Consider the following 25387-nt stretch of genomic DNA (forward strand, 5'->3'; position numbering starts at 1 on the left):
CTAGTTTGGCAGGATTAAAACTTGCTTTTTTTAAAGTCGGTAGATGTTTTTTGCGTCCTAAATGCTGAAAACGCGACGGCGGTTGAATTTCTTGAGTCCATAAATAAAAATCGCTCTGTAATCTACCGGCCCACTCTGCTGTCAGCATCAATTGCAGGCTACTCGAGCAAGTCGTATTTTTAATGAGAAACGAGTTTTAAATACATATTTTATTTAAAAAAAAACGCTTTGTTTTGAAATTCTCTCCATATGAAAATCAGCAGAGAGAAAATGGCCTAGGATCCACCTGGCATCATACACGCATAGGATTTCTTTTAAATTTCTCTCCATATCCAAATCAGTAGACAAATGCATGAAAGATGCGCAGCTACGTTATAACATACATAAGAAAGATGCGAACAGTTACTGCGCGGATACTAGGGGCGATATTTAGTTTTTCTTTATTCTACATTCTCATCAGTTATGTTCACTATTACACTACTCCTTCATACGGATTAACACGCACAAAAAAAAAATCAAATATGTCTTATTCCTTTCTGTCTAGTGGCTATTGGCCCCTTGTTATATATCTGATAACAAAACCCCTCATTTGCCTTTCATTTGTTTGCCAATTATCTTTACGATGGCCTCGAGTCTGGTATCCTTGAAATCGTAGTAGGCACCGTAAGAGGTTATCGCACAGTACCCGCCCTGCTCGCTAGATCCTTTCCACGGAACACTCGAGGTAACAAAGGACGTTCCATGTCGTCTGCTACGGACGAAGATGAAGCTGCAGAACGCTCACAAGAATATGTTACACGCAACGTATATACCTAAGAAAGTAGATTAAACAACCTGCACTGTAACTCACTAAATAAAGAAAAAAAAAAGTCGCCGTAGCTACGTCGATACAGCACTGCACGCGAAAATCGGTGGTCCTGAGTTCGGCGCTCACCGGCGCCATGTTAGTTCTTTTTTTTACTGCCCAGTCAATTATCTTCACGATCGATCTATCACTTCGCATTGATCGACACGAAAAAATCCCGCAATCTTTCTGTTGTGTAAATGCCTGTTGGTTCCCTTGTATACTCGATATGCGTCACTAAAGCTCGCGTCGCAGCTTTAGTCTGATTTTCTTTTGTAACTTTTCTCTGTTTACACCGCGATCGTCGTTCGCCTCACTTACGGACCGTGCTTTCTGGGAGCCGGGAATGTTGATGGACTTTCCAGGCTCAGAGAAAGCATAGTCCCGAAGGACGCAGTGAAAGTCTAGGCGTAACACGACGCCGTTCGTCGCTGGTCGCACTGCTGATAAAGGAACTCTAACGCTGAACACCAAGAGACTGTACGTAGGAAGAACATCTGTGCATGCACATCTGGATAGCAGCATATGCTTCCCATGTGTTCGCGTCGCGAGATGACATGCTTAAGCGAATCACTGCTTTTGTAAGCTAAACGTTAGTTATTATTATAGCGGCTTGATATTTAAGCTCGGTTTCATGGAAAAAAATCTGCATTCGCAGGACGATGTGCAGATCAAGTGAATGAGCGTGTACGTTTTTCGCCTGCTGGCATCGCCGACGAATTACCTATCAATTCCTTCTTTGCGTTTGTGCAACGTCTGTTCGCATATCCTGCTTCCCTTCAGGAGCGCTGTATTCATTCTAGACAAAAAGCCCTGGTGTTCATGGCATTACACACAGACCTCCAATGCAGCCAAGGAACACGTTTGTTTGAGAAAGTGATCCGAACTCAGGATGCGGCAAAGCAAGCAGCTTTCCCGATTAATATAAGCTGTGTAATCTTCAGGGAAAGACATGAACGAGAGTTTCGCTTGCGTGTTCGGCAGGGCAGTTCTGCGTCGCGTGGAAGCGCACAAATCAGGCAGTGCACGTAAACTGATGAAAAATAAGCGAGAGGATGCACTTGCGCTCGTAATGTGATGTAATTGTTTTTGCTTTAAGCGCCTGTATTGCCTTGCGGTGCCCGAAGACTAAGTGCGGGAGAGAAAAACACCTCCACAGCAGCAGCTTACCGATATCTTCACGGGCGCTCTTTCTCCATACAAGCTATCAATGTCATCCCGTTTCCTCCTTTCGGTATTCATTCCGAGTGCACAAGACTTTGTGCACTCGGAATGAATACAAAAATATTCACTTCAGGCTAACATGTCCAGATGAAAGACAACCGCGAGCATTAGGGTGTCTGGGTGCGTAGCCGGCCTATCCATTAACTTTACTTTGACCGGAATTCAATTACACATCAAAAACGTTTCGCTGGTGTTGTTCTGCCGACACGAAACCGACTTTCTTTATATTGATCGCGCTGCACTTCACCTCACTTGAGAGATGTGAAACACGGCTAAGCGGCCACTGCTCACTTGGTCTTTGTGACGTGTTGTCGCCATGGAGTACTACAGGTCGGGAAAGACTAATTCGACCAGCCATGGCGCGTTCCTATGAGGCAGTTGATTCGCAGAGTAGTCAGGAACTTCCGGCTAGTGTTGAATGTTCCGGCCAGTGGGTGCAAATGGAGAAATAGTTGGCATCGCTTTCGTGCGGCTGATTGTAGACGTGATTGGGCATTCTCCAATGAGAACAAGGACAAAGGAGTAGTGTTTACAGTTATGTACGACTCGTCAAACACGGCGCGGGTAGGGAGGCGCTGCACTGAACACCAAGACGGGTGGAGGCACAAGATTTTAGTTTTGGGTATAGACCAGATTACGTAGGGTAAATTACTGTAGCGCCATCTGTAGGCGCCGCAGCGAACCGAATGCTGTGGTCTGCCAAACGAGGTGGTACGATGTGCTTGAGCTTTTACGTTTCTTTCAACTTTTCAAGTTTTCTCCGCCGGGTGCTCGTAAAATCGTCCGAAGTTAATTCCAGCCTCACGGCAAAACTGTTTTGCCCACCTTGCGATGCAGGGAAGAGCAGTATTCACGAGTAGAGCGAGGGGTTCGAGTAAAAATACTCCAGCTCTGACCTTTCCAATTTAATATGCATGCCCAATAATATGTATTTTACTAGCAAACCCCTTGCAATGGGTAAAATATTATACCTTCGCGCGATGTCTGCAAAAGTGTGTAACAGCCTCCACCTTATAGCAGACGCAATGCCGCAACTAGTCGCATTTGCTCTCCTCACCTGATGTCTCCGTTTTTCCTTCAGCAGAGCAGAAGTAATTGGCATTTGTTCAGCGGAGTTGGAGGTAAAAGGATTTACTAAGTTACCGGCGTTGCGTTTCGACTCTATTATGATAAGCAACATCAAAACGAGACGTGGATTTCCCGACTGGTTAGTGGCAGAATCGCAATGCTATGCCGTCAACGGTTGTTTAAAAAAATGACACTTTCTCGTTTCTCCAGTTCATCCGATCTAATGCTGTCTACTTCTTTTGCCCTGCTGAAATAAAAATGAAGACATCGAAGAATGAGAGCAAATGCGACGTGTTTATTCGCTTTTGCTTCCGTGCGTATGTTTTTCAGGTGCAGGTTGTGACAATTTTGGCAGACACCATGCAAAGGTGTAATGCATTACATTATGCAAGGGGTTTGCTAGTAAAATACGTATCATTGGGCATGCATATCAAATTGCAAAGGTCACGGCCGTAGTATTTTTCCTACTTGCTAGTGCTAGTGCATGTTATATTAGTGGCCGTTGTTACGAAATTGGAAAAGTCATAGCAGCAGTAGTTCTGCTCAGAAAGACACCATTCACTTACCGGAACCATCCGCTCCACTTCTGAACGCTTTGCACGCCCCTGCCGTCGCGAGGTGTGCGAGGCTGAAACGAGCTTTACGAGCATCCAGTCGCGAATCTTCAAGGCAACGTAAAAGCGCGAGCGCGAAGTATATCCGTGGCCACCTTGTTTGGCAATCCAGAGCCGTCGTTTCGCTGCGGCACCGGTAGAGACGCTACAGCGATCTCAAAATGGCTCCGTTCAGTCTACCCTCCGTGCTCTGGTCTATACATCAGAAGCCTTGGAGGCCAAGAAGAAAAAGCTTCGTGTTTGTGTGTGTTATGATAGCGTGTAACGGAGTGGCGGTGTCACTGCATCGCACGTCGACAGGTTCAGTGAAGTGACGCTAGGAAAATGCATTGAAAAATGGCGAGGTAGAGGAGGGATGTCATGCTGTAGTGCTTAGCGCAATTGGCCTAGCTGAGGCACAGAAAACTAGGGTCCAGATGAAGGATAAAACATGAGATCTATAGCAGATCTATGCTAATGGTGACCAAGGGAGTAAAAAATACGAAGTTAACTTGCTCGCTTTAGCCAACTGAAGACTGTTGATTCTCGCGTGACCAAGTCTGCAGTATTTTTCTTTAATGCGAGATCTTTAAAGGCCCGTCCTTCAGAAATTCCGGTATCGTCGGCTTTGTCGACGGGAAATTACGAGCATGCCCCTGGAAGTCGGTAGTTGGCAGGTGACATGGTAGGGCACTGATTGGTCGGTGGGTTCTGTGACGTCACGAGAACAGATACGACATGAGCGAATTCGCAGTAGCCACGAGCTCCTTCGAGGTGGAGACTGACATGGGAATCGAACTCGCCGGTACCTTTGGAAACCGAGAGACCGCTATTCCTATTCCACACAGGCCAGGCTTTGTTAAAACCAGGCTTTATAGCAAGGTCTGGTAGCCTTTGACATATTGATGTTAGCTTAAGGCTATATCTTAATGATTACCTGTGAGATAATAGAGGCATAAAGTAGGGAGCCAGCGATTAAACAAAGTGCATGCTTGCGAACGAGCATCCGCATGGGGACCCGTAGACAGGAGCCATTAACGCTGCCGTCTCGTACACATGAATATGGAGCGTTTTTAATCTTTAGCATTAGTGGGCTCATGCCCGCCCTGTGAAGGACGTGTATATGGAATGTGTACAGAATATGTGTGTAATTGTGTCCGCACTGTCTGTGCAACTTATATCGAGCATAATATCCATAAATGTGATGTAGTCGCATAGCTAATGCCAACTGTAAATGCATTACAGAAACTTGCCGGGCCAGTTCGTACATCATTTTCAAGAGGGACTCCTCCTCGCCTTCTCTTTCATAGTTTTCATTCTTTTGGTATTTATTGTGAGCATTGCAATAAACCTTCAGGTTTTAGTCAGCGCTGTGCTGTGTGTTGCATTCTTTCTCTATCCAATTTTAGCGCGCTGTTTCTTTTGGAAAATACTGTAATTGCGCTGTAGTAATTAAATGTAACAATTATTGTCGTTAACTAGTTAATTGTGAACAATTTGGACTTCGCACTACATCATTATTTCGTATATCGCTGAACAACGTATGACGATCACAATTGCTCTTAACTAATTGTAGGTCGTAATATAATCACTCCCGTTTATTTACGTTTATCAAAAATTCAACTTTACTCTGCAGCACGAAGTCATATATCGTTGGATAGGTTATGTCGAGCAAAATTGCACTGCTCTAATTCCAGATCTTGAATAATTACTGTTGAATATTTCATTCCAATTTAAAGGGAACGTTGCTGCACCATGTGATACATCGTTGCATAGGTAATGTTTAGTCCAATTTCACGGGAATAATTACATATCTTAATTACCGGTTAGTTAGGTCATTTAAAATACATTTAGAATTTTGTGCTATAGCATCATGCAATATCGTTGTAAAGCTCATATGGCACATTGTTACTGGACGGCCCGCCAATGAACACAAAGAACAGAGGACAGAGAGATGATGCCCGATGACCGTGAGATGAATTAATGAATCGCGGCGGGCCTAGCGCGAGCGCTCCTGGCCACGCCACTGCCCGCTTCTTCCTCGTCCGTAACATTCCTCGGGGCCACTGAGCGCTTGTCCTAATCGTGGATGAAGATGCCCAGAGGCAATAAATATCGATTAAAAAAAAAAGTTTGTCGATGTCGATGAGATCCATGGAATTGGGATAAGCGTGACTGGATGGAGAAGAGGCAGAATGAATAAAACGTCTTGCCGCCATGATGATTCACCGTTAAATCCTGGTTCAGGACGCTTTCGGGCCACAGGTCGCCAAGAGTCGATAGCCGAAGCCACATGCACCGCATGGCATGTGTAGGGGATGTCCTCATATGTGGTGCCGTCTGTGTCGGTGGGGCGTCTGTTCAGTCTCGGCAGTGGGGTCATCAGTTCAGTCGGATCTCTCGTAGTGTCCTGGGGTCGTGTAGGTGGCGTCTCTGGTTGGTGGGATCATTTTGTCTCTCCTTCGTCGTGTATTTTGGTCGGGGCAAGGCACGGAGCGTAGGAACGGCAAGGTTGCGTCGGGTCCGGCCAGGCGATGCGCTCTATTGAAGTCGCGTTCGACGGCGGAAGCGGACACAGAGCGTCGAAGCTTTATACCAGGACGATGAGTGATGAAGACGCGCAGCCTTTGCCAAAAGTGACCAGGCTGCATGTTTTGCTCCTCGCTTCTATTGCAACATGGATTTCCAGGCGATCACAACTTGTTAAAACGCGAGGAAAAGAACTCGCATTTACTTTGCACGTATTTACAGCTTCAGAAGTGGTGCGAATTCTCTACTACCCGATTGAAAACCGGAACACGCAGCCTGGTTACTTTTAGCAAAGTCGGTACCCCACACATCCAACAAAAAATTTACGGGGCGGCAAGCCGACGAACACAAAAAACAGAGAACAGACAGATGATGTTCGATGACCGTGCGATAATTTAATGAATCGCGGCGCGCCCAGCGCGAGCGCTCATGCCCACGCCACTGCCCGCTTCTTCCTCGTCCGTAAACATATCACTGCACTGCTCAAATTACAGGTATTATTTATTAACTCATATTTAATTGCGATTTACAGTTCAGCAATAGGCTATAGCGTTGTATATCATTGAAAAGGTTTTGATGAGCAGAATCCAAAATTAACAGTAAACCACGCATAAACCACTGAAATACGTTATCCTAGCTATGCTCCTCTAAACGGTAAAAAAAAAAAAAAACTTAACGCAAGCAAGAACTTACTGTGTAATGTGCTTTCACAGCACATATGCAGACTGAAGTGCACCAAGAAGTGTCTTCTTTTTCTTTTTTTATTTTTTTTTTTTGCACGCTGATTCTGCAGATTTGTGGTTACCTTCAGATCGAAATGAAATTGCACGTTTACGTTTCTTGCTCAAACTTGTGAAAGGTAAAATCTAAAAGCGACACGCATGTAAAATTTTAGTCGCGATACGCTACAAGACGTCGAAGCCTATTAACTCTTCGTTTCCCGGTAAAGACTATGTTTCTAGACACTCAGTCTTTCCCAGCTTTATAGGCGAGTGTGACGATTTTAGTATATTGATTCAAGTGGATGACTTATATAAAATTCAGGCATGGATAAAACGTATTATTTGCTTTTCCAATCTTTAGTTTTATAGTGCATAAATAAATAAAACGTATTGCATTCAAGAATATTAGCTCTTCAAAGTAAAAAAAATTAAGGCAAATTAGTGACTCGGTAATTATGGCCGTCAGGAAAAACTGAATTCAGATTTTATATGATCATCTTGAACAACAACTGGACGGAATATTTGTACCAAGGTGCTATTTATGGAAAGTAGCTTTTTTTTTTTTTTACCAGCCTAAAGAGGTAACTTTCAGCTAGGGATTTCGGTAAGCCTTAATATTGCACTGCAACCGTCTACAACTGTTCGAAGCGTTACAGAAATACTTTTTGATTTTTGTCCCGTGGTTTTTGCGTGTTTCATTATTTTACACAACAAGTTATAATTAGATTACTTCAGAATTTCGAGCATTGCCTGCAATGCTAGGGGAAAATGTTCTGTTGCGAGTGGCTTATACCTAAAATTTGTTTTTGAATTGTACCACTGTGTCTATGTTTCTAATTATTGCAACAGAATTTTAAGCCTCGTCATAAAAGGAATGCATCTTCGCTCTCTTAATTTGTAGGAGAGGAAGCGACATCTCCAGGCCCGGAGTAAAAACGATACGTTTCGATGTGTGTTTACTGCGTCCGCGTCGCTGTACACACCTTCGGTAAAACATTAAGCTGTAAGAGATGTATAGTTGTGTGTAGAGAGACGTGTAAGGGTACGGAGAATATGAAACTCAAAATAACGCCATAAACATCTTCTATTGTAATTTAATCAAGCGTAGTGGTTGTAGTGGTACATCGTACACGCTTGGACAGAGGCAAGGAGACAATACAGGGTGGCACTGAGAACTAACATATATTGAAACCCCACTTGGCTTATATGTATTAGATGCGCAGAATGTGCCACCAATCACAAAGTTGGTGGGTGGAAACACGAGCACACAAAGCAACTGCAAACGTAAACAATCGCGTTGTAAATGACCCGAAAACTGCGAAAAAAAGACACAATAAAAGTGGTATATATATATATATATATATATATATATATATATATATATATATATATTGTTACGTACAAGGTGATTGAGGATATCAAGAATATCAAGGGGTTAGCTCCGATACAACAGCGGTGAGCAGCACAGACGCAAACCCACAAGCGACACTTCGTCGTCCTTCACTCAGTCATACGCCACCTGGCAACGCTAGGTGGCATTACTCCCCCTTCCGAAAAAAAAATGGAAAAAAAGTGAAGACGGGCGGTGAGAACGGTGTGCAAAGTAAGAGAGTCGTCACAGGAGGTGGCCGTGCGTTATCGTTGGTAGTACGGCTTCAGCCGCACAATGTGCACAATGTCCGAGCTAGGCTTTCGACGTTTTCAAAGTGCGGCGCCGTCTGGAATAACTTCATAACTGAGATCACTCACACGACGCAACACTTTGTACGGCCCGAAGTAGCGGGAAAGGAGTTTCTCTGACAAGCCTGGACGGCGAACTGGTGTCCACACCCAGACTTGGTCCCCAGGTTTGTAGTGAACCTGGCGGTGCCGGAGGTTGTAGCGGTGCGCGTCAGAGGTCTGCTGTCGCCCGATGTGCACACGGGCAAGCTGGCGGGCTTCCTCAGCGCGGATGGCATACTGCTGGGCACCTGGCGGAAGCTGGTCATCATCTGGGCACGGAAGCATGGAATCGAGCATGCTCTGAACTTCACGCCCGTACACAAGTCGAAATGGTGTGAAGCGCGTTGTTTCCTGTTGGGCTGTATTATACGCAAATGTGACGTACGGCAGCACCTCGTCCCAGGTCTTGTGCTGCACATCGACGTACATTGACAACATGTCCGCAATCGTCTTATTTAACCTTTCGGTGAGACCATTGCTCTGCGGATGGTACGCTGTGGTCTTGCGATGCGTCGTGTAACTCAACTCAAATATGTGGTCGATGAGCTGCGAAGTGAAAGCTGTGCCTCTGTCGGTAATGACATACGAAGGGGCGCCATGCCGCAAGACTATGTTATGCATGAAAAACTCGGCTACTTCAGAAGCTGTGGCATGAGGGATTGCCTTTGTCTCAGCGTATCTGGTCAGGTAGTCAGTAGCGACTACTATCCATTTGTTTCCCGCCTGCGACAAAGGGAAAGGGCCAAGGAGATCCATGCCGATTTGGTCGAACGGAATACGTGGTGCTCTAACGGGCTTGAGAAATCCGGCAGGCTTCAGAGGCGGTGTTTTACGGCGCTGGCATTCGCGACAGCTTCTTACATAGCGTTTCACAGTTGCGGAGAGTCCTGGCCAGTAATACATGTTGCGGACGCGAGCAAGCGTCCGTGAGTAACCCAAATGACCAGACGTCGGTTCGTCGTGGCAAGCAAGTAGAATATCCGCACGGAGCTCGCATGGTACTACCAGAAGGTAAGCTCTTTCTTGGCCTTGGGAGTTTCTTTTATACAAGACGCCTTGCTGCATACAGAATGAACCAATGTGCCGAGATAGGCGTCGAGGGAGCGGCGTATCACGCCCTTCCAGATAATCGATGAATGGAAGGATGTCTGGATCAGCTCTTTGTCGATCCCTGAGCTCAGATGCGCTGAGAGCTCCTAGAAAGCCGTTGTCGCCATCGGCTGCAGCATCGTCAGTGTCAACGGGGGCTCGTGACAGCGCGTCAGCGTCTTCGTGTTTGCGGCCTGACTTATAAACAATAGTTATGTCAAATTCCTGAAGTCGTAAACTCCAGCGTGCAAGTCGTCCCGATGGGTCTCGCAGATTTGCCAGCCAGCACAAACAATGATGGTCCGTGACGATTTTAAATGGTCGGCCGTAAAGATAGGGGCGAAACTTCATAGTGGCCCACATGACCGCCAGGCATTCCTTTTCCGAGGTAGAGTAGTTCGTTTCGGCGCGAGAGAGTGTGCGGCTAGCATAGGCTATTACTCGCTCAATCCCGTCTTGATGCTGAACAAGGACCGCACCCTGACCGATACTACTGGCGTCAGTGTGCACCTCTGTGTCAGCCGCTTCATCGAAGTGCGCCAGAACAGGGGATGTTTGAAGGCGCTCGCGAAGCAAAGAGAAGGCCGTCTGCTGCTCAGAGTTCCACACAAAGGCGGTGTCCTTCCTTGTGAGGCGCGTTAGAGGTTCCGCAATTTGAGAGAAGTCCGCAATGAACCGCCGATAATATGCGCACAGGCCGAGAAAGCGCTGAACAGCCCTCTTGTTAGCTGGAACGGGAAACCGTGCGACGGCAGCAGTCTTTTCGGGATCCGGGCGCACCCCATCGGCGCTCACAACATGGCCAAGGAACTTGAGTTCTGTATACCCGAAGTGGCATTTCTCGGGCTTCAGCGTGAGATCAGCAGAACGGAGCGCTTCCAGTACAGCTCGAAGGCGTTCGAGGTGTTGGTCAAATGTTTCGGAAAAAACAACTACGTCGTCCAAGTACACAAGACAGATCTGCCACTTGAGGCCAGTGAGGACGGTGTCCATCATCCTTTGGAATGTAGCTGGGGCAGCGCACAATCCAAATGGGAGTACTTTGAATTCATATAGGCCATCTGGAGTGACAAATGCGGTTTTTTCTCGGTCTCTTTCGTCTACTTCGATTTGCCAATAGCCGCTTTTCAAATCAATAGATGAAAAATGCTTCGCACGTCGCAATCTGTCCAGTGAGTCATCGATGCGCGGCAACGGGTATACATCTTTCTTTGTCACATTATTCAATTTCCGATAGTCGACGCAAAATCGAAGAGTGCCGTCTTTCTTCTTGACCAGGACTACTGGTGAAGACTGCACAACACCATCATCCAGCATCTCCTGAACCTGCGTCTGGATCACTTCTCGTTCTTTGGCAGACACACGATAAGGCTGCTGTCGTATAGGGCGAGCGTCTTCATAAGTAATGATGCGATGTTGTGTGATGGGCGTTTGACGAACCTTCGAGGAAGAAGCAAAACAGTGCTTGAAGTCCAGCAACAGTAGCTCTAAGGCCCGCCGTTTCTCCTTCGACAAGTGGCAGTTAATGTCGATGTTGTCAAGAGATGGCTCATTAGTTTCGACTGCCGTGGATGTAAAACAGACCGGATCGTGCGTAACAGGGTCAGTGAAAGCGATAGCAGTTCCCGGAAACAAGTGCCGGTGCTCATTAGAAAAATTTGTGACAAGGAGTGCAGCCCGGCCATTGTGAAGCGACAATAAACTTCGAGCAGCGCAGATGCCTTGAGCAAGCAGGAGTGAATGGTTCGCTTCCGCTACAGCATCGCCGGCACGGAAATCGTCACAGGTAACTTCCACAAGAACACTGCTTCGCGGCGGCAGCGAGACGCTCTCGGCGGAAACGCGAAGTGCGGCATTGCAAGGACTGCTACTATCTCGTTCGGCAGATTGTCCCATCGAAAATGTGACGCGTCTATTTCGCAGGTCGATAACTGCTCCGTATTCTCGCAGAAAGTCAATGCCGAGGATAAGGTCACGGGAACAGTCACTCAAAACGACGCAACTAACGACGAACGTATATCTGTTAATCTGAATACGAGCCGTGCACATCCCCTTTGGGGTAACTATATGACCGCCGGCGGTTCGAAGGTACACACCTGGCCAAGCAGTGAGCACCTTCCTCAAAACAGTCGCCATGCGACCACTCAAAATCGAATAATCCGCACCGGTGTCCACTAATGCATTGACTGGAGTACGACCGTCTAAAATAACAGGAATGTCCAGAGAAACGCTTTTGGCTTCCCTAGGGGACGGTACCAGCAGCTCGCGGTCGGATCGAAGCGGCGACGACGGGAGGTCTTCAACGCAGCGACTACCAGCGGCCTCGCCCCCGAAGGTCGCTGTTTTCAGTTTTCCCGACCAGGGCTAGACGAGCGGCCTTGCCCCTCTCGCGAGGAACCTTGGGTGGACGTCAATGAGCGCCTTGGTGAAGGGGAGCGGGACTGACGCTGCGAACGAGATGAACGCTGTTCCGCCAGATACTCTTCAATAACTCGAGGTCGTTGACCAAACCGGGAGGAGGCGCGTCGATGCGGAAGCCGTGAAGACCGAGGCGTCGATAAGGACAATCCCGGTAAAGATGGCCTGGTTCACCGCAGTGGAAGCAGAGTGGACGGCGGTCAGGCGTGCGCCAAATGTCGGCTTTGCGTCGGGGCAGGGGACGTTCGTCGAAGTACTGCACTGGTTGCACTGAGGGCAGCGGAACTGTAGGCGGCGCGGGAATGGGTGGTGGTGAAGGGGGAGCCTGACTCTGCAGAACTTCCGCGTATGTGGGACGGTTTTCGGTCCCCGACAGCAATGGTGGGCTCGTAACTATAGGCGAAAGAGGGCTCTTGAGCGCCTGTCGTACCTCCTCTTGCACTATAGCAGAAATGGAAGCTGGCGATTGCTGCATGGGGTTCCAGAACTTTCTCAGTTCTTCGCGCACGACACTGCGAATTAGTTCACGCAAAGCATCAGGATGCCGCTCGGAAGATGCAAATGACTCCGCAGTTGTGCCAGTATGGAGAGGTCGGTTATAAGCCGCGGCACGTTGTTGGAGCACCCTTTCCATTGTGGCGGCCTCCGCAAGGAATCCATTTACAGTCGACGGTGGGTTGCGCACAAGGCCTGCGAACAGTTGCTCTTTCAAACCCTGCATCAAGTGCCTGGCCTTTTTGTCCTCGGACATGGCGGGATCCGCTCGCCTGAAAAGGCGCATCATGTCCTCGACGTACGCTTGGACACTCTCATTGGGCATCTGGATGCGGGAGTGAATGGCACGTTCTGCATGTTCGCGACGATCCGCGTTAGTGTAGGCCTCGAGCAGTTGACGACGGAATTCCCGCCACGATGTTAACATTTGCTCTCGGTTCTCGAACCAGATCCGGGCGCCATCCTCAAGGCTGAAGTAGACGTTCCTTAGTTTGGCAGTATCGTCCCACTGATTAAAAGCAGCGACACGCTCAAACTGAAGGAACCAGTCATCCACATCCTCAAAGAGGTCACCATGAAAAGACTTCGGTACCCGAGGGGCCTGCAAGGTGTAGTTACAGGCCGGTGCGACGCCCGTTACCTGCTGAGCAGGAGCACTAGATGTCATGGCGGCGGGTGATGGCTGAAACTCCGGAGGCAGTCCCTGGAGCCGTCGACTGCAGCGATGCACGGGGGTGTCCAATGGCACAGGGCTGGCGCGACGTCTTTCAGATGGAGACTCTTGCATAGGTGATCTTACCCAGCAGCTCCACCAGAATGTCACGTACAAGGTGATTGAGGATATCAAGAATATCAAGGGGTTAGCTTCGATACAACAGCGGTGAGCAGCACAGGCGCAAAACCCACAAGCGACACTTCGTCGTCCTTCACTCAGTCATGCGCCACCTGGCAACGCTAGGTGGCAATATATATATATATATATATATATATATATATATATCCGAAGTGCGAAGCCGTCGGATTCAGGGTAAGCAAATAACTGAAGATGGTCACGGCGAAAAACACTTCAATACCGACGTTTCGGCCCGGGTACGGCCTTCGTCGGAGTAAACAAATCTGAAGTTGGGAAGAGACTTTTAAGCCAGCATCTATCAAGAAATATGACTAGTAACAGAGCATAGAACTCACTTGGCTATTTTTATACAATCAGAAATGATAATAAAAGCCAGAATCCATCAAGTAATATGATTCGTAACAGAGCACAAAACACACTTCGCTGTTTAGATACAATCAGTCAATCAGTAATGATAATTAAAGGTACAAAAGAAAAACCCGAAAGGTGGCAAATGCGAACACACATATCAAAAGCCAAATAGTCAGCGCGGCAAAAAGGACAGCGCACCAGGACTTTCGTTTAAACCTGCGGAGATAGTATCAAATTTATATATTAGATATGACTCACGGGTTTCTCTGTCATGATGCGTCCTAAAACCTGACTGCAAAATGGTTACTCTTATTCTGTCGAATGAGTGGCCGAGAATGCTGACGTGTTTGGAACGCGGAAGGTTGGGGAGAGATGTGCAAATGAACCATATGGCTGTTGAAGCCTAAACGGAAGGAAGTTTCAGTTTGCCCTATGTATTGTTTATTGCACACTGAGCACTCCAACAGATGGATTACGTTTCAAGTATCGCAATAGGAGGTACATTTATTTTAATCTTATACTTAGAGGTGGTGCTAGTCGCTGTTACTGAGGTGGTCATCTGTGCACAGAATTTACACCTTGGCTTATTACACGGGCGGCAGCCTTCCGAGATGTGTGAAAGTTTAGAAGTCAGCATGTCACGTAAATATTTTGATCGCCTGTAGATTACCCTGGGCGGATCAGGGAATATCACTTTAAGTCGTTCGCTTTGTCCGATGATGTTGTGATGCTGGCGAAGGATGCCAGTCACATTAGGAATAGAAGCTGAATGCGTCAGTATCAAGTGTATTTGTCGGACTGCGTTAGGGCGATATGATGTGTCCAAGAGTGCTCTTCGCTCAGGCTGATCCGCACGTACAAACGCGTCGTCAATTACGGAGTACTTTTCTTCAATTAGTGCCTCTTTCAGGGTCGAACAGTGACGGTTGAAATATATATATATATATATATATATATATATATATATATATATATATATATATATATATATATATATATATATATATATATATATATATATATATATATATATATATAGGTATATATTTGCGTGACGGCGGCTGTGCGGACCATTTTCAACGGTCATTTCGCTTCGTTTTGAAGCAGATTGCGTTTAGCCTTTTCGGTATGTTATGCTTGGTTAGCTATGCCGCTTTGTGTAAATTTCGAGATATTACTTTTAGACTAAAGACGGCGTCTAGAGCCGGGGATTCAATCTTTTACCAACATGTCTCCTGCGTGTCCTCTGGAAATGTGAAATAACTTTTCACGCAAAACAGGCTCTCGTTCTGCAGTACCGCACCGCTTTTAGCCTTGATTTTTGAACGAAGGAAGCGTTGACTCAGTCGAGGTGAGCGGCCAGACTCTGCTTCAGAGTCGGTATGAAAGTGCTTCAGCACAATCGTCCAGAGCACATCAAACCACCGAGAGCCAACTAAGACGAATCCTTTAGCCTGACGTGACTTCGGCAAATCACAAAAAGAAAGGAAAGCCTTGAAGCATCCTAGTTATAGACTCCGTTTGTTCTTTGCATCATTCGGAAGCGCGTCGAAGAGGGCGGCGACCACTATCTTTGGCACTGTCAGCGAGCAGGCATCGTTCATTCAGAACACGCTTGAGAGCACTAGGTAGCATAAGCGCCGCCATGTGTTGTGATATTTCATGTTAAGCGGGTTTAAAATACTGGCCAAAATGACCACGCAAAAAGTAGTTTAGTGCGAATAATTTTATGGGCGCTTTCCGAACCGCTCCTAGAAGCGTTCGAAAGGCGCTTGCGCCGAGAAATACATTAGTGACTTCGGCATTATTAATTTACCGCCTGAAAAAATTGGTACCGAACTAAAAGAAAGGGGTATTGCTAGTTGGGTGATACGAAGGAAAGACTTGTGTCCTTGCTTTCTCGCATCTGCGACGCACCACTTTTTTATCATTCAGTGAATTGTCTTGAGCATTCTTGAACAGATATTGAAACTTATATCGCATTGGCCGGCGATCATCTGACATGACACTTACGGCACCCCTCGCTTTGAACGCCACAGTCATGTAGCAGTCATGCACACTATTCTTAGCCTTGCTACATGCTATGGTGCGACAGGAAATGCTTGCAACGCCTTCTCATAGGACAGATGGTTTCCCATTAGTAAATCAATGCTTGTACACTCCATTGAGAACAGTGAATTGCATCAGAGGTAGAGTGTCAATTACCCTTAGCTGAAGCACGGCTTCCCTGTCGGCGCACGTGCTGAGAATCACTGCGCCGAAGCCAGCAGCAAATTCACTCAAAATGAATGATAAGACGAAGCACTACTTCAAAATCCCCGTAATCGTGGACCACTCCGCATTTATTCATGACCGGATTGTGTGCAATGGGGCAAAGCACGTGCGTGACCACGAGGAGCTGTGTTCAGCTAAGGGGGATTGACACGGTAACTAGTTGGCAAAATGTCGTACCGTTTATGTGGTTGTCAAGCTAACGGGTCTTTCTATTTTGTAGTGGAATCGACAGTGCGCTAAAAGTCTTTTGCAAGTTGGGCATAAAGAGCAGTTGATTATTTTATCATTTATAGGCCTTCTGTTCGGAAAAACATGTCGGAACTACTTACTTTCGCAGTCCGAGTTGATGCTTCCGACATTGAATACCCTTCGTGTGCACTTAACACCTCGGGCGGATAGTGAAAATAAGAGATAAAAATAGAATAAAACATCATTGGTTTAATACCCTAATTATATCTTATGTATTGCCCCGCCGCGGTGGTTAAAAATGCCCGACCACTGTCCCGGAGTACCCGGGTTCGATCCCGACCGCCGGCGGTGCATTTCGATCGAGGCGAAACGGAGTGGCATCAGTGTGGTGTGCGATGTCTGTGCACGTTAAAGATCCCCAGGTGGTCGAAATTTCCGGAGTCTTCCACTACGGTGTCTCTCATAGCCTGAGTCGCTTTGGGACATTAAAGGTCCCCTGAAATGGGTCATCAAGAAGGGTAAACAATGGCATAACACTGATAGATATTGAACCACCCATCATTCTCCCGCAAAAATTTTCGATCTAGCTTCTGCCAAACCAGAGATATCGACGACTAAAAATGACCCGTCCAATTTTCCCTCTCAACTCGTACGCCGAAGGGAGCCATCAAAAAATACAGAATACAAGCAAGTTCAAAGCTCCGCTCAGAAATACGTCACTTCGACGAACTTCCGGTTGACGCGAGCTCGCTCGCTGGTGTAGAGGAGTTCGCCGGTTCGCGCACCGACGGTTAGTGTAATCGCGAACCCGTGGTTAGCCCATGTTACACTGCGGACCAAACCATGGTTACACCACTAACCGCGGTTATCGCAAACCGAGATTGGCGACCTCGGTTTGTCTCGTTAATCGAGGTTAAGACGGCATCTGTTGACGGAGGCTACTCGTCGGCGCCCGAGTGCGCGAAACGTACGAGCGGGTCTGCTTCACAAAGTTATTCATTTGCCCACTGTCTCCCGATTAAAGATCGATGTATAGAATATGGTGCCGCCCGACGTCTTCGATTACGGCCGACAGCGCACGGACTGCGTACTAAAGCTTTTTTTTTTTTTTGCCTGCAGTATTGTTTGAACGGCTTTTTGCTGAGCAGAACGTCAAAAAATGCGCGGCCTTAGCTATGAAAGTACACGAGGTTGCAACGCTTGCAGCACGGGATGCCGCGAGCAGGCTGAGGTACGTTACACAATTACCGCGGGGGTGGGGCACGCGAGCACGGCGAACGACGGCACCGCGCGTGACCGTCCCTAGTCGTCGCTAGGCCTAAATTGTTTCGCTTCGAAGCCGCGGCGGTCGGCGCTTTGGATCTGATCAACGCTGTCGTAAATCGTCTACTTATGAAACTGCCTTATAGTTAATCCTATCCTGCCGTAGTAAAAAAAATATAGTATTAACTCTGACGACGCATTAATCGCAGAGCTAGTATACGAGCAGATTGGATCAGCCGAAATGCACCAGCGGCAGCTGGCTTGAGCAAAAACTTACTTGTATCACGACTATCGCTCTTACCAGCAATTTGCTGCTGGTCAGCGATCCGCACGAGGGCTTCATGCTTGATATTCGGTTCAGGATTCCAGACACCAACAAATTTTAGCACTTTATTTCGGACATCGGTGCTAATGATCCGGCCTGTCGTTCGCATATGGTATGCGGGAGGAGGGCCACAGCGGCGGTGTTTACGGCGGTCGAGGAGGTGCTGCCATCGTGCGGTGCTTGACCGTGCTGTGGACGCCTCGTCGGACGACACTCCGGTACTCCTGAAACCACGTTATATAAATAAGATATTTGTAAATGCAGCTTCGTTCCGCCGATCACTGCGTCGCTTCGGTTGTTGTACTTGATGGGCAACGGCCGCCTAACGGATAGGGCGGCGAGCTGTGTAACAGCCCGCACAGAGTTCGAGCAGCGCACGAACAGACGACTTTCCCAGCAACCGGAAGTGTGTCCGTGACGTCATGGTTGCAGTGGCCGCAGCGAATGGCAGCATCTAGCAAGCCTTGCCAGTCAACTCACCTGTGACGTCACGGGTTAAGGAAATAGTTCTATGCGACACCGCCAAACGACGACTTCTCTGCCCGCGAATTTCAAAAAAAGCTGTTTTTAAAAACTAATAATAAATCGCTGACTTTCTTCCAAGGAGTTATACTTTGGGTTAGTGCTCAAAAGTATTTGTTCTACGCACTGAACACGTTTATCAGTGGCTTCGTGGTGGCCGTTTCAGTGGACCGTTAAATCCTACAAACCAAACCGTATCCGGTGCATTCACTATGTTTTCTCAAGAAAGGTTATATGACAACCTGCAACATCACTAGTCAAAACCGCGTCTTTAAAGTTACCGGTCTCTAGCCCATCGTTCAGCTCATGTCATGGGCGGGCAAAAGGAAATATTCCGTTATAATTAATCAAGTCTGACTTCTAGTCTGAAAATAAGTTTTCTTTAGGCTATTAGATAGCGCGAATATATCTCTGACACATTTACCGAAACGAACATTAGGAAAAATCGGAAAAATACACAAAGCTCAGTTAGTTTTGCCGACAGTGGCTATGACGGTACTATTGTGAGCAAAACTAAGCACCCCGCCCCAATCAATCGCCTTACTGTGCCACACTTCCCATGGGCGCTACCTGACGGTGCATTCTTAAGCGTGAAGACCGACGCACTGTGCAGGCATCCACACACTCGGAAGCGTAGTCACGTAAAGCTTAGACGCACTTTGGCAGCGTTATGAACTTAGAATGACAGTGCATCAGTAACTGACATACTAATTCAGTCTGGTTTTAATATGTAAAAGTGAAAGGGATCACGTTTCCAAAAAAAGTAATATATCAGTTGATACAAGGTAGTTTTAAAATTAACGTAGATGTACTAACATTACTAACATCGTGGTGTCCTGGTTGTACACGCCGCACGAAGAAATCCGATTTTTGCAATCGATCGCCCAGTTTTACCAACGTAATACGCGTTTCGAATATTCGTTTTATTGGAACAATAACAAAGGTAAAACAGCTTAGTAATCCGCAAGTTCTGCAGCAACGTCTTACGTGATTTGCCGGAAGCCTGAGGGTTAATTAATGATGACTTATCAATCTTATTGCATTTCAGACTTTAAACTTTTTCAGAATCTTTTAATAATATTGAATCGATGTGCTATGTGATTAGCATCACTTGATCACCTATGACCTGATATATGCTCTTCTTATTCTGCCGAAAACCTAGATGCAATTCAATGACTACTCTTTATTGCACAGACTTCATTGCACTCTATTATAGGTGACGCGTTTTGCTCCTTTATCAATCACATTCGGTCTTCTCGGTTTTCGTTTTTTCCTTATATTTAATGTATCTACTTCGACCTTGTTTTCTTCAAGTTCCCTCCCTCCATAAATTCATTTTTCTGGATTGAAATAGAATCAACAAATACAAAATAAAGGATAAATCATTCAGGATATTCGCGGGCTAGAATGTGGACTCGGTGATCATTCATAAACGTCATTTGCACATTTAGTAGAAAGAAATTATCGACGGAGAGCTATCGCACGTAAATAGATAGGATCATGAGACGTGATTAAAGGCGCCGATTTTCAACTTTTATTTCAGTTTACGTATCTCTCTGATAATCTGCCGCTTTGCTTGAAGTTGGAAAACCGTTGGGATTTACACCTTATTGTGCTTATGAATACTTCCATGCGGTGCTCCTGTTTTCTAAAAACAAAACACGTTGCTGACTGCCTTTACCAGGTTACATACTGGAACAAGTCTGTTCTCGATTATTTATGAGCCGTTTAAATCGACTATGCTCAGAAGTGCAATGTAAATGTAAGGGGAAACAAAGTCATTTAAATTCGCCTAGGAAACTTAGCAAGTCCGGGTAGCTGCACGTGGGGGTCGTTAGGGGCTTTGCAAACAAAACGTTTGAACGCGGCTTCTTTGGAACAATTATTTCCACTTCATAGCATACTTAGAACAGAGCATTCTAACAAAAACGCAGCATTCTAGATAGCAGGTACTGCCTTTTTTTTTTTTTTTTTCATGCTCTGTCAGTCACCTCAAAACCAACTCGTTCAAACATAGAAGCTTCTTAAATCCTCGAGGAGCTGCATGCCGCACAGTTCTCCTGAAACTAAATGCAATTAAAGTAAGCGCAGAATGTCAAAGGGGAGCTTTGGGATTTAACGGCATCATGAAAGCTCATAAAACTCTCTGTTTTGTAGCTCTGCATGTCGGTGCTGCTTTCAGCGAGCATTGGTTTAGGTGTTAAGTGCAGTGCCTGATCTGCCTCCTCTCCTCTCCACGCAGAAAGCCAACTGGTGCGCAAGGCCCCGTCTTCGTACGCCGACGGCGTCTACATGATCGCCGAAGGGCGGCCGAGCGCACGCTCCCTCAGCCAGGAGCTCTTCAAGGGCGAGGACGGCCTGCCCTCCGCGCGAAACATCACCGTGCTCTTCGTCTTCTTCGGTGAGTGCCCACCGGTGAGGCAACGCCGGCAAAAAGGGGACGCGTCATCTGCACTCAACCTAGAGTTACCGCATAAGCTTCATTTTGTGACTCGAACTCTACCAACATTTGCTGTATATGCATGAGGGAAACGTACACTTGACGCTCATCTTAACTTTTTTTATCATTCGTGCATGTTAATGCAGGTATGACATTTCATGATGCTGGCGTGGCTCTGTAGTTTCTAAAGGCTGACGAGGAATGTGCTTTTCTTTTTTTTTTCTCTCAACGCGCCGAGGGCAACTTTCGCCTCTCTTGCGTATTCAATGCCTACATTTGCAGACACACATGTGGTATTGCGTCCCAACTTTATTGTGCAGGAGCGGCTTTAAAGGGTGGCTCAAGTGCGGATTTAAATAAAGAGTGGCTTTCTTGTCCTTGGAAGTAAAAGAACGTATGTCTTTCTTTTGCACCTCTATTTCAAGAAAGAAAAGTGTTTCACCATTCAGCCGACCAAAGCTAACCGTTAAGGGTCATTTGTTCACGTTCACTCGGACTACAAAAGAAATGTTTAGGAACAGAACTGCACTGGATCAACTCTTTTCATGGAAGATGCTCCAAAAATGCTTTGGGCAAATATTACTAACGGATATCAAATCACGCTGTCATGGTGAATGCAAAACAAGCAAATCTATATTAGGCCTATATTCCCCAAGGCAGAACCTGTAATCATCGACACCGGGCACGGTAATATCACATTTTCGCTTAATTCTTTGCACATGATCCCTACAGGAAGCAGGCGAAAATTCGGAAGCCCCGCTAGCGCATCTCGAGGCTGTCTGCAGAAATATACACAATAAAGTTTTGTTTTCGAAGAAGGGGGGGAGGGGGGGGGGCGGGGTTATTGAGAGAAAAACCTACCCTACTTGTTATACAACCACTCGGATTAAAAAGCTCACCGAATTCTGTTGAGCATATCTGTGTACGAAGCAGCTGTGTTCACTTTCTTTGAGCACTCTTTTTTTTGCACTCGTGTGGTGATGTGCCAGTCCGCCATCGAGCAAATCAGTCTGACAATAATTCAATTTCAGATTAAGGCCAGGGATTGATTAGTAACGCGTCTTACACGTCTCGCTCTGTTCACCTCATTGCTAATGCCGCGGACCACTTTCGACGCCGGCTTAGCGACGTGCCTCTGTCGCAATGCTCTGTCTCCACCAGGCCAGGTGATCTCGTCGGAGATTCTGATGGCCAGTGAGCCGGGCTGCCCCATCGAGTTCCACCGCATCCCCATCAGCCGTTGTGATGAGATGTACGACAGCAAGTGCACGGGCCAGCGGTACATGCCTTTCCACCGTGCGCACTACGATGTCAAGACCGGGCAGTCGCCCAACAACCCCAGAGAACAGGTGCGTCTTCCTTCGACCCTTCGGCATTCTCCCCGTGCCGGAAACGCCTAGGAAGCTTAGCACGATCAATCCGCCGCTTCTGTAAGCGCCGAAACTGCCACCTAGGCATGTAGTTGCGCGCGCAATCGCTCTGAGTTTATGCCGCGGAACATTGCGAATTTTTTTTTTTTTGAAATTTTAAACAATAATTTTTGTACTCTTACAGACATTCGAGGTAATATCGCACACTGGCAGGATAATCCCATTTCCGTCGTCTGTTTTTAAATCTACTTGCTGAATCTGCTAACTTGAGCTTAATTCGGCAAGACTGAATTTAAACTTCAGGTTAGCAAGAAAATATAACAGAAATTATGGCCCTGACTGAGCCCCCACGATTGCTGACCAGGAATAGTGACAAAGTGCATGAGGTACCAATGTGTCTATGTATGCCTATATGTCCTTTGTGTTCTACATATGGGCTTGAGGGCTTTGTACTTAGCTTGGTGATTTTCTGCCACAGAAGGCAACTGGTACCTCTAAGCTGCATTGATCGGTCAGCCAAACCCCAAATTTATTTATCGTGAAGATGTACGAGTAGCGGTGTTTGCGTGCGCGAGCATTCTGAACGAAGCATGCGTGCCTTTCTTCGCTCTAGTTTTTGCACTAATGAGGACAATTTTTTTTTGACCGCTAATCATTTCCACGAACTTAATCCTGTTTTCTTTGTAGTGTGGTGCAATGAAGTGAACGTGAATGTGAATGTGATGTGTGAGAATGTCGTGAGAACGACCTTAGATTGATGAATATTTAGGAGGAACTGCTCTGGGCAGCGGTGTACTTCGATTGACTCATAATTGATTCCGACCTCCTGGAGTTCTTTAACGGCGGGTAAGATCTCAATAAACGGTTATCTTCACATTTTGCCTCCGTCTAAATGCAGCCGGTGCATCCTGTGTCGAACCCGTGGCCTTAGGATCGGCAGCCGCACTTGCTAGCCGAAGTCCTACACAGAAGTTCGTTACAATGCGAACTGGGAAACTTCCGTGGACAGAAATCCTGTATTTGTTGCGGTGATGTGTGTAAATAACGCCTTACTTTAGTACAGGCGTCAGTCTTTTTTCTGTAACTCTTCTCCCTTTTTCTTCTCCACTAGGGTCCGATGGGCAAAATCCAAGAGAATGTATATATCACCTATCATGAAGGCTTCATGGCAATGAATATGTGTTGTTGCATTATATTTTGTCTATGTTTTCAGCACACCTCATGTGACCTCTAGTAGTGGCTCTGCGGCGAAGCTCGTTTTTTCAGACGCGTCTCACGCATTTTAAGCGTACAAACTATACCACTGTCAAAATTTTGTTACTGCTGCAAAGTGAGCCGTTTTTACACGCCGCGCTTATGCTCGTGTGAAAATTTTTACTGCTGCTTATACCTTACATTTTTTTTGGCAGAGTAGCTACAGCTTTTGTGAAAAGTCTTGAGGCCACACAGCCTGCTTTGGATTCATGTTCTGAGCCATTTACTATGCCCGCTTAGTTTCCTAGAGATAAAAAGAGATGAGCTGGTTAGGGTTTGTTTTGATGCATTAAACATGCGACTGTACGGGTCCAATGCAGACCCTGTGGTCTTGCGTAGCAGGTATCTTCATCAAGCGTGTCGGCAAATGAAGACTTGCGAATCGTTTATGGCGGGTCTTTTGGGGTGCTAGCCTGAGCAGGGCATAACCGGAGGCGATCAGTCTGCACCACGCTTCCATCTGTATCGCTGAAAAATTTCCAGTTGTGCTCTCTACGCAAATGTTGTTTTGCAAAAGCTGCTACTCAAGCCAGTGTGCCGCATACTTTCAAGGTCTTGTTTAGCGTATCGGTTGTGTCTGAGAATGCCTAAGGTTCCATGAGGCCATCGATTTATGTGGACAGGACGGCGGCCGTTATTGAATGCCGCTCTGAAGCATTACTTCATTAAGCCGCTCATGGATGTTATGCAATATGCCCGAGGCCCATGATTATTATCTTTAAATACCAATGTGACGACTGATTTAATGCGCACCTTGCGTCCCTGTTCGAACGCAGCCTGGCTTTCGCTTCGTAATTTTTCCTTACTTTATGCGCTGGGCAATTTGTCACCGTCAGCATTGGCCAGAAGTGATAAACCGCGAATTTCATCCACGCATATATCGCTTTACATCTCTGTTGGGCAGTTTATAAAGAACGTACATTTTTCACGATTTCGAAACCAGATCAAGGTCTCCGTTGACGGTGTGCAGGACTCGTCACGCAAAATTCTAAGATGACGCTCGAGCTCGGTCAACATGCGCACATGGAGGACGGAAAAGACGCTAGGTTGCAGGCGCCATGTTGTGTTCTTCCTCACGTGGGAGGAATTTCAGAGCCGCGCTGGTGATGGATGATGGCTCCGCTTTCGGAACAAAGCTCGTCTCATAATCGCTGGGCAGGTGCCGGAAAGCGCCGCCTTTTCTTGGTGAGCACCATAAACAGGAAGCTGTATCAAGTTGCGCAGGGCCCTTCGGTAGACCGCCCACGTGGCAGTTCACTTAGACGGCCACGGACATAACCTTTTTTTGAAGAAAAGTATCTATGGCTCATGGACTCAAAACTCTGGCGTCGCCCATGAAAAAAAAAAAGGCTGTCGTCACTCGTCAGAAAATCTTCGATAAGAAGATAAGGTTAACAGAGATATAATTGTTACACCAAAATAAGTCGATGATCAATACCAATATGAGTAATACCAATTACCACTACTAAATAAGTAACATTAACTTAAGTTGATAGTTTCCACAAATTCTCATATAATTACAAAACTAAGCAACACTAATCTACATTAATGGCTTTAGAATTATTAAACAATAGCTGTCATGGCTGGTTCAACTGAAACGCCGTTGGCGTCGTAATTATAGTAGTAGTATAATTGTTGGGACCACGTCTCGGAAATATCCGGGTGCTGCGCAAAAAAAAAAAGAAATCGTCGTATCATGGTAATTTGTGGCTCTGATGATTCATGATTGATTATTGTGAGAGTATCGAGTTAATGAACTGATCGTAAATAATTCTTTATTCTAAGAAATAAAGAAGAAAAAAAGAAAAGGCGGTACAAAGGTGCCGAATGAAAAGCCAATGT

General features: G+C 46.4%; 1 protein-coding gene across 3 annotated transcripts in view; it reads left to right on the forward strand.

Annotated features, from left to right (window-relative positions):
* Positions 1 to 25387, forward strand: part of Duox (dual oxidase) — a 256715-nt gene that overhangs the window by 112199 nt on the left and 119129 nt on the right. For all 3 annotated transcript variants that reach the window (XM_084595542.1, XM_084595541.1, XM_084595543.1), the window contains exons 3-4: positions 20724 to 20882; positions 22083 to 22270. In XM_084595542.1, coding sequence (XP_084451668.1) covers positions 20724 to 20882; positions 22083 to 22270 — 347 coding nt within the window. The remainder of the gene's footprint in view (positions 1 to 20723; positions 20883 to 22082; positions 22271 to 25387) is intronic.

The sequence above is a fragment of the Amblyomma maculatum genome, chromosome 2 (assembly GCF_055883805.1).
Source record: "Amblyomma maculatum isolate TAMU_Amacu chromosome 2, ASM5588380v1, whole genome shotgun sequence".
NCBI lineage: Eukaryota > Metazoa > Arthropoda > Arachnida > Ixodida > Ixodidae > Amblyomma > Amblyomma maculatum.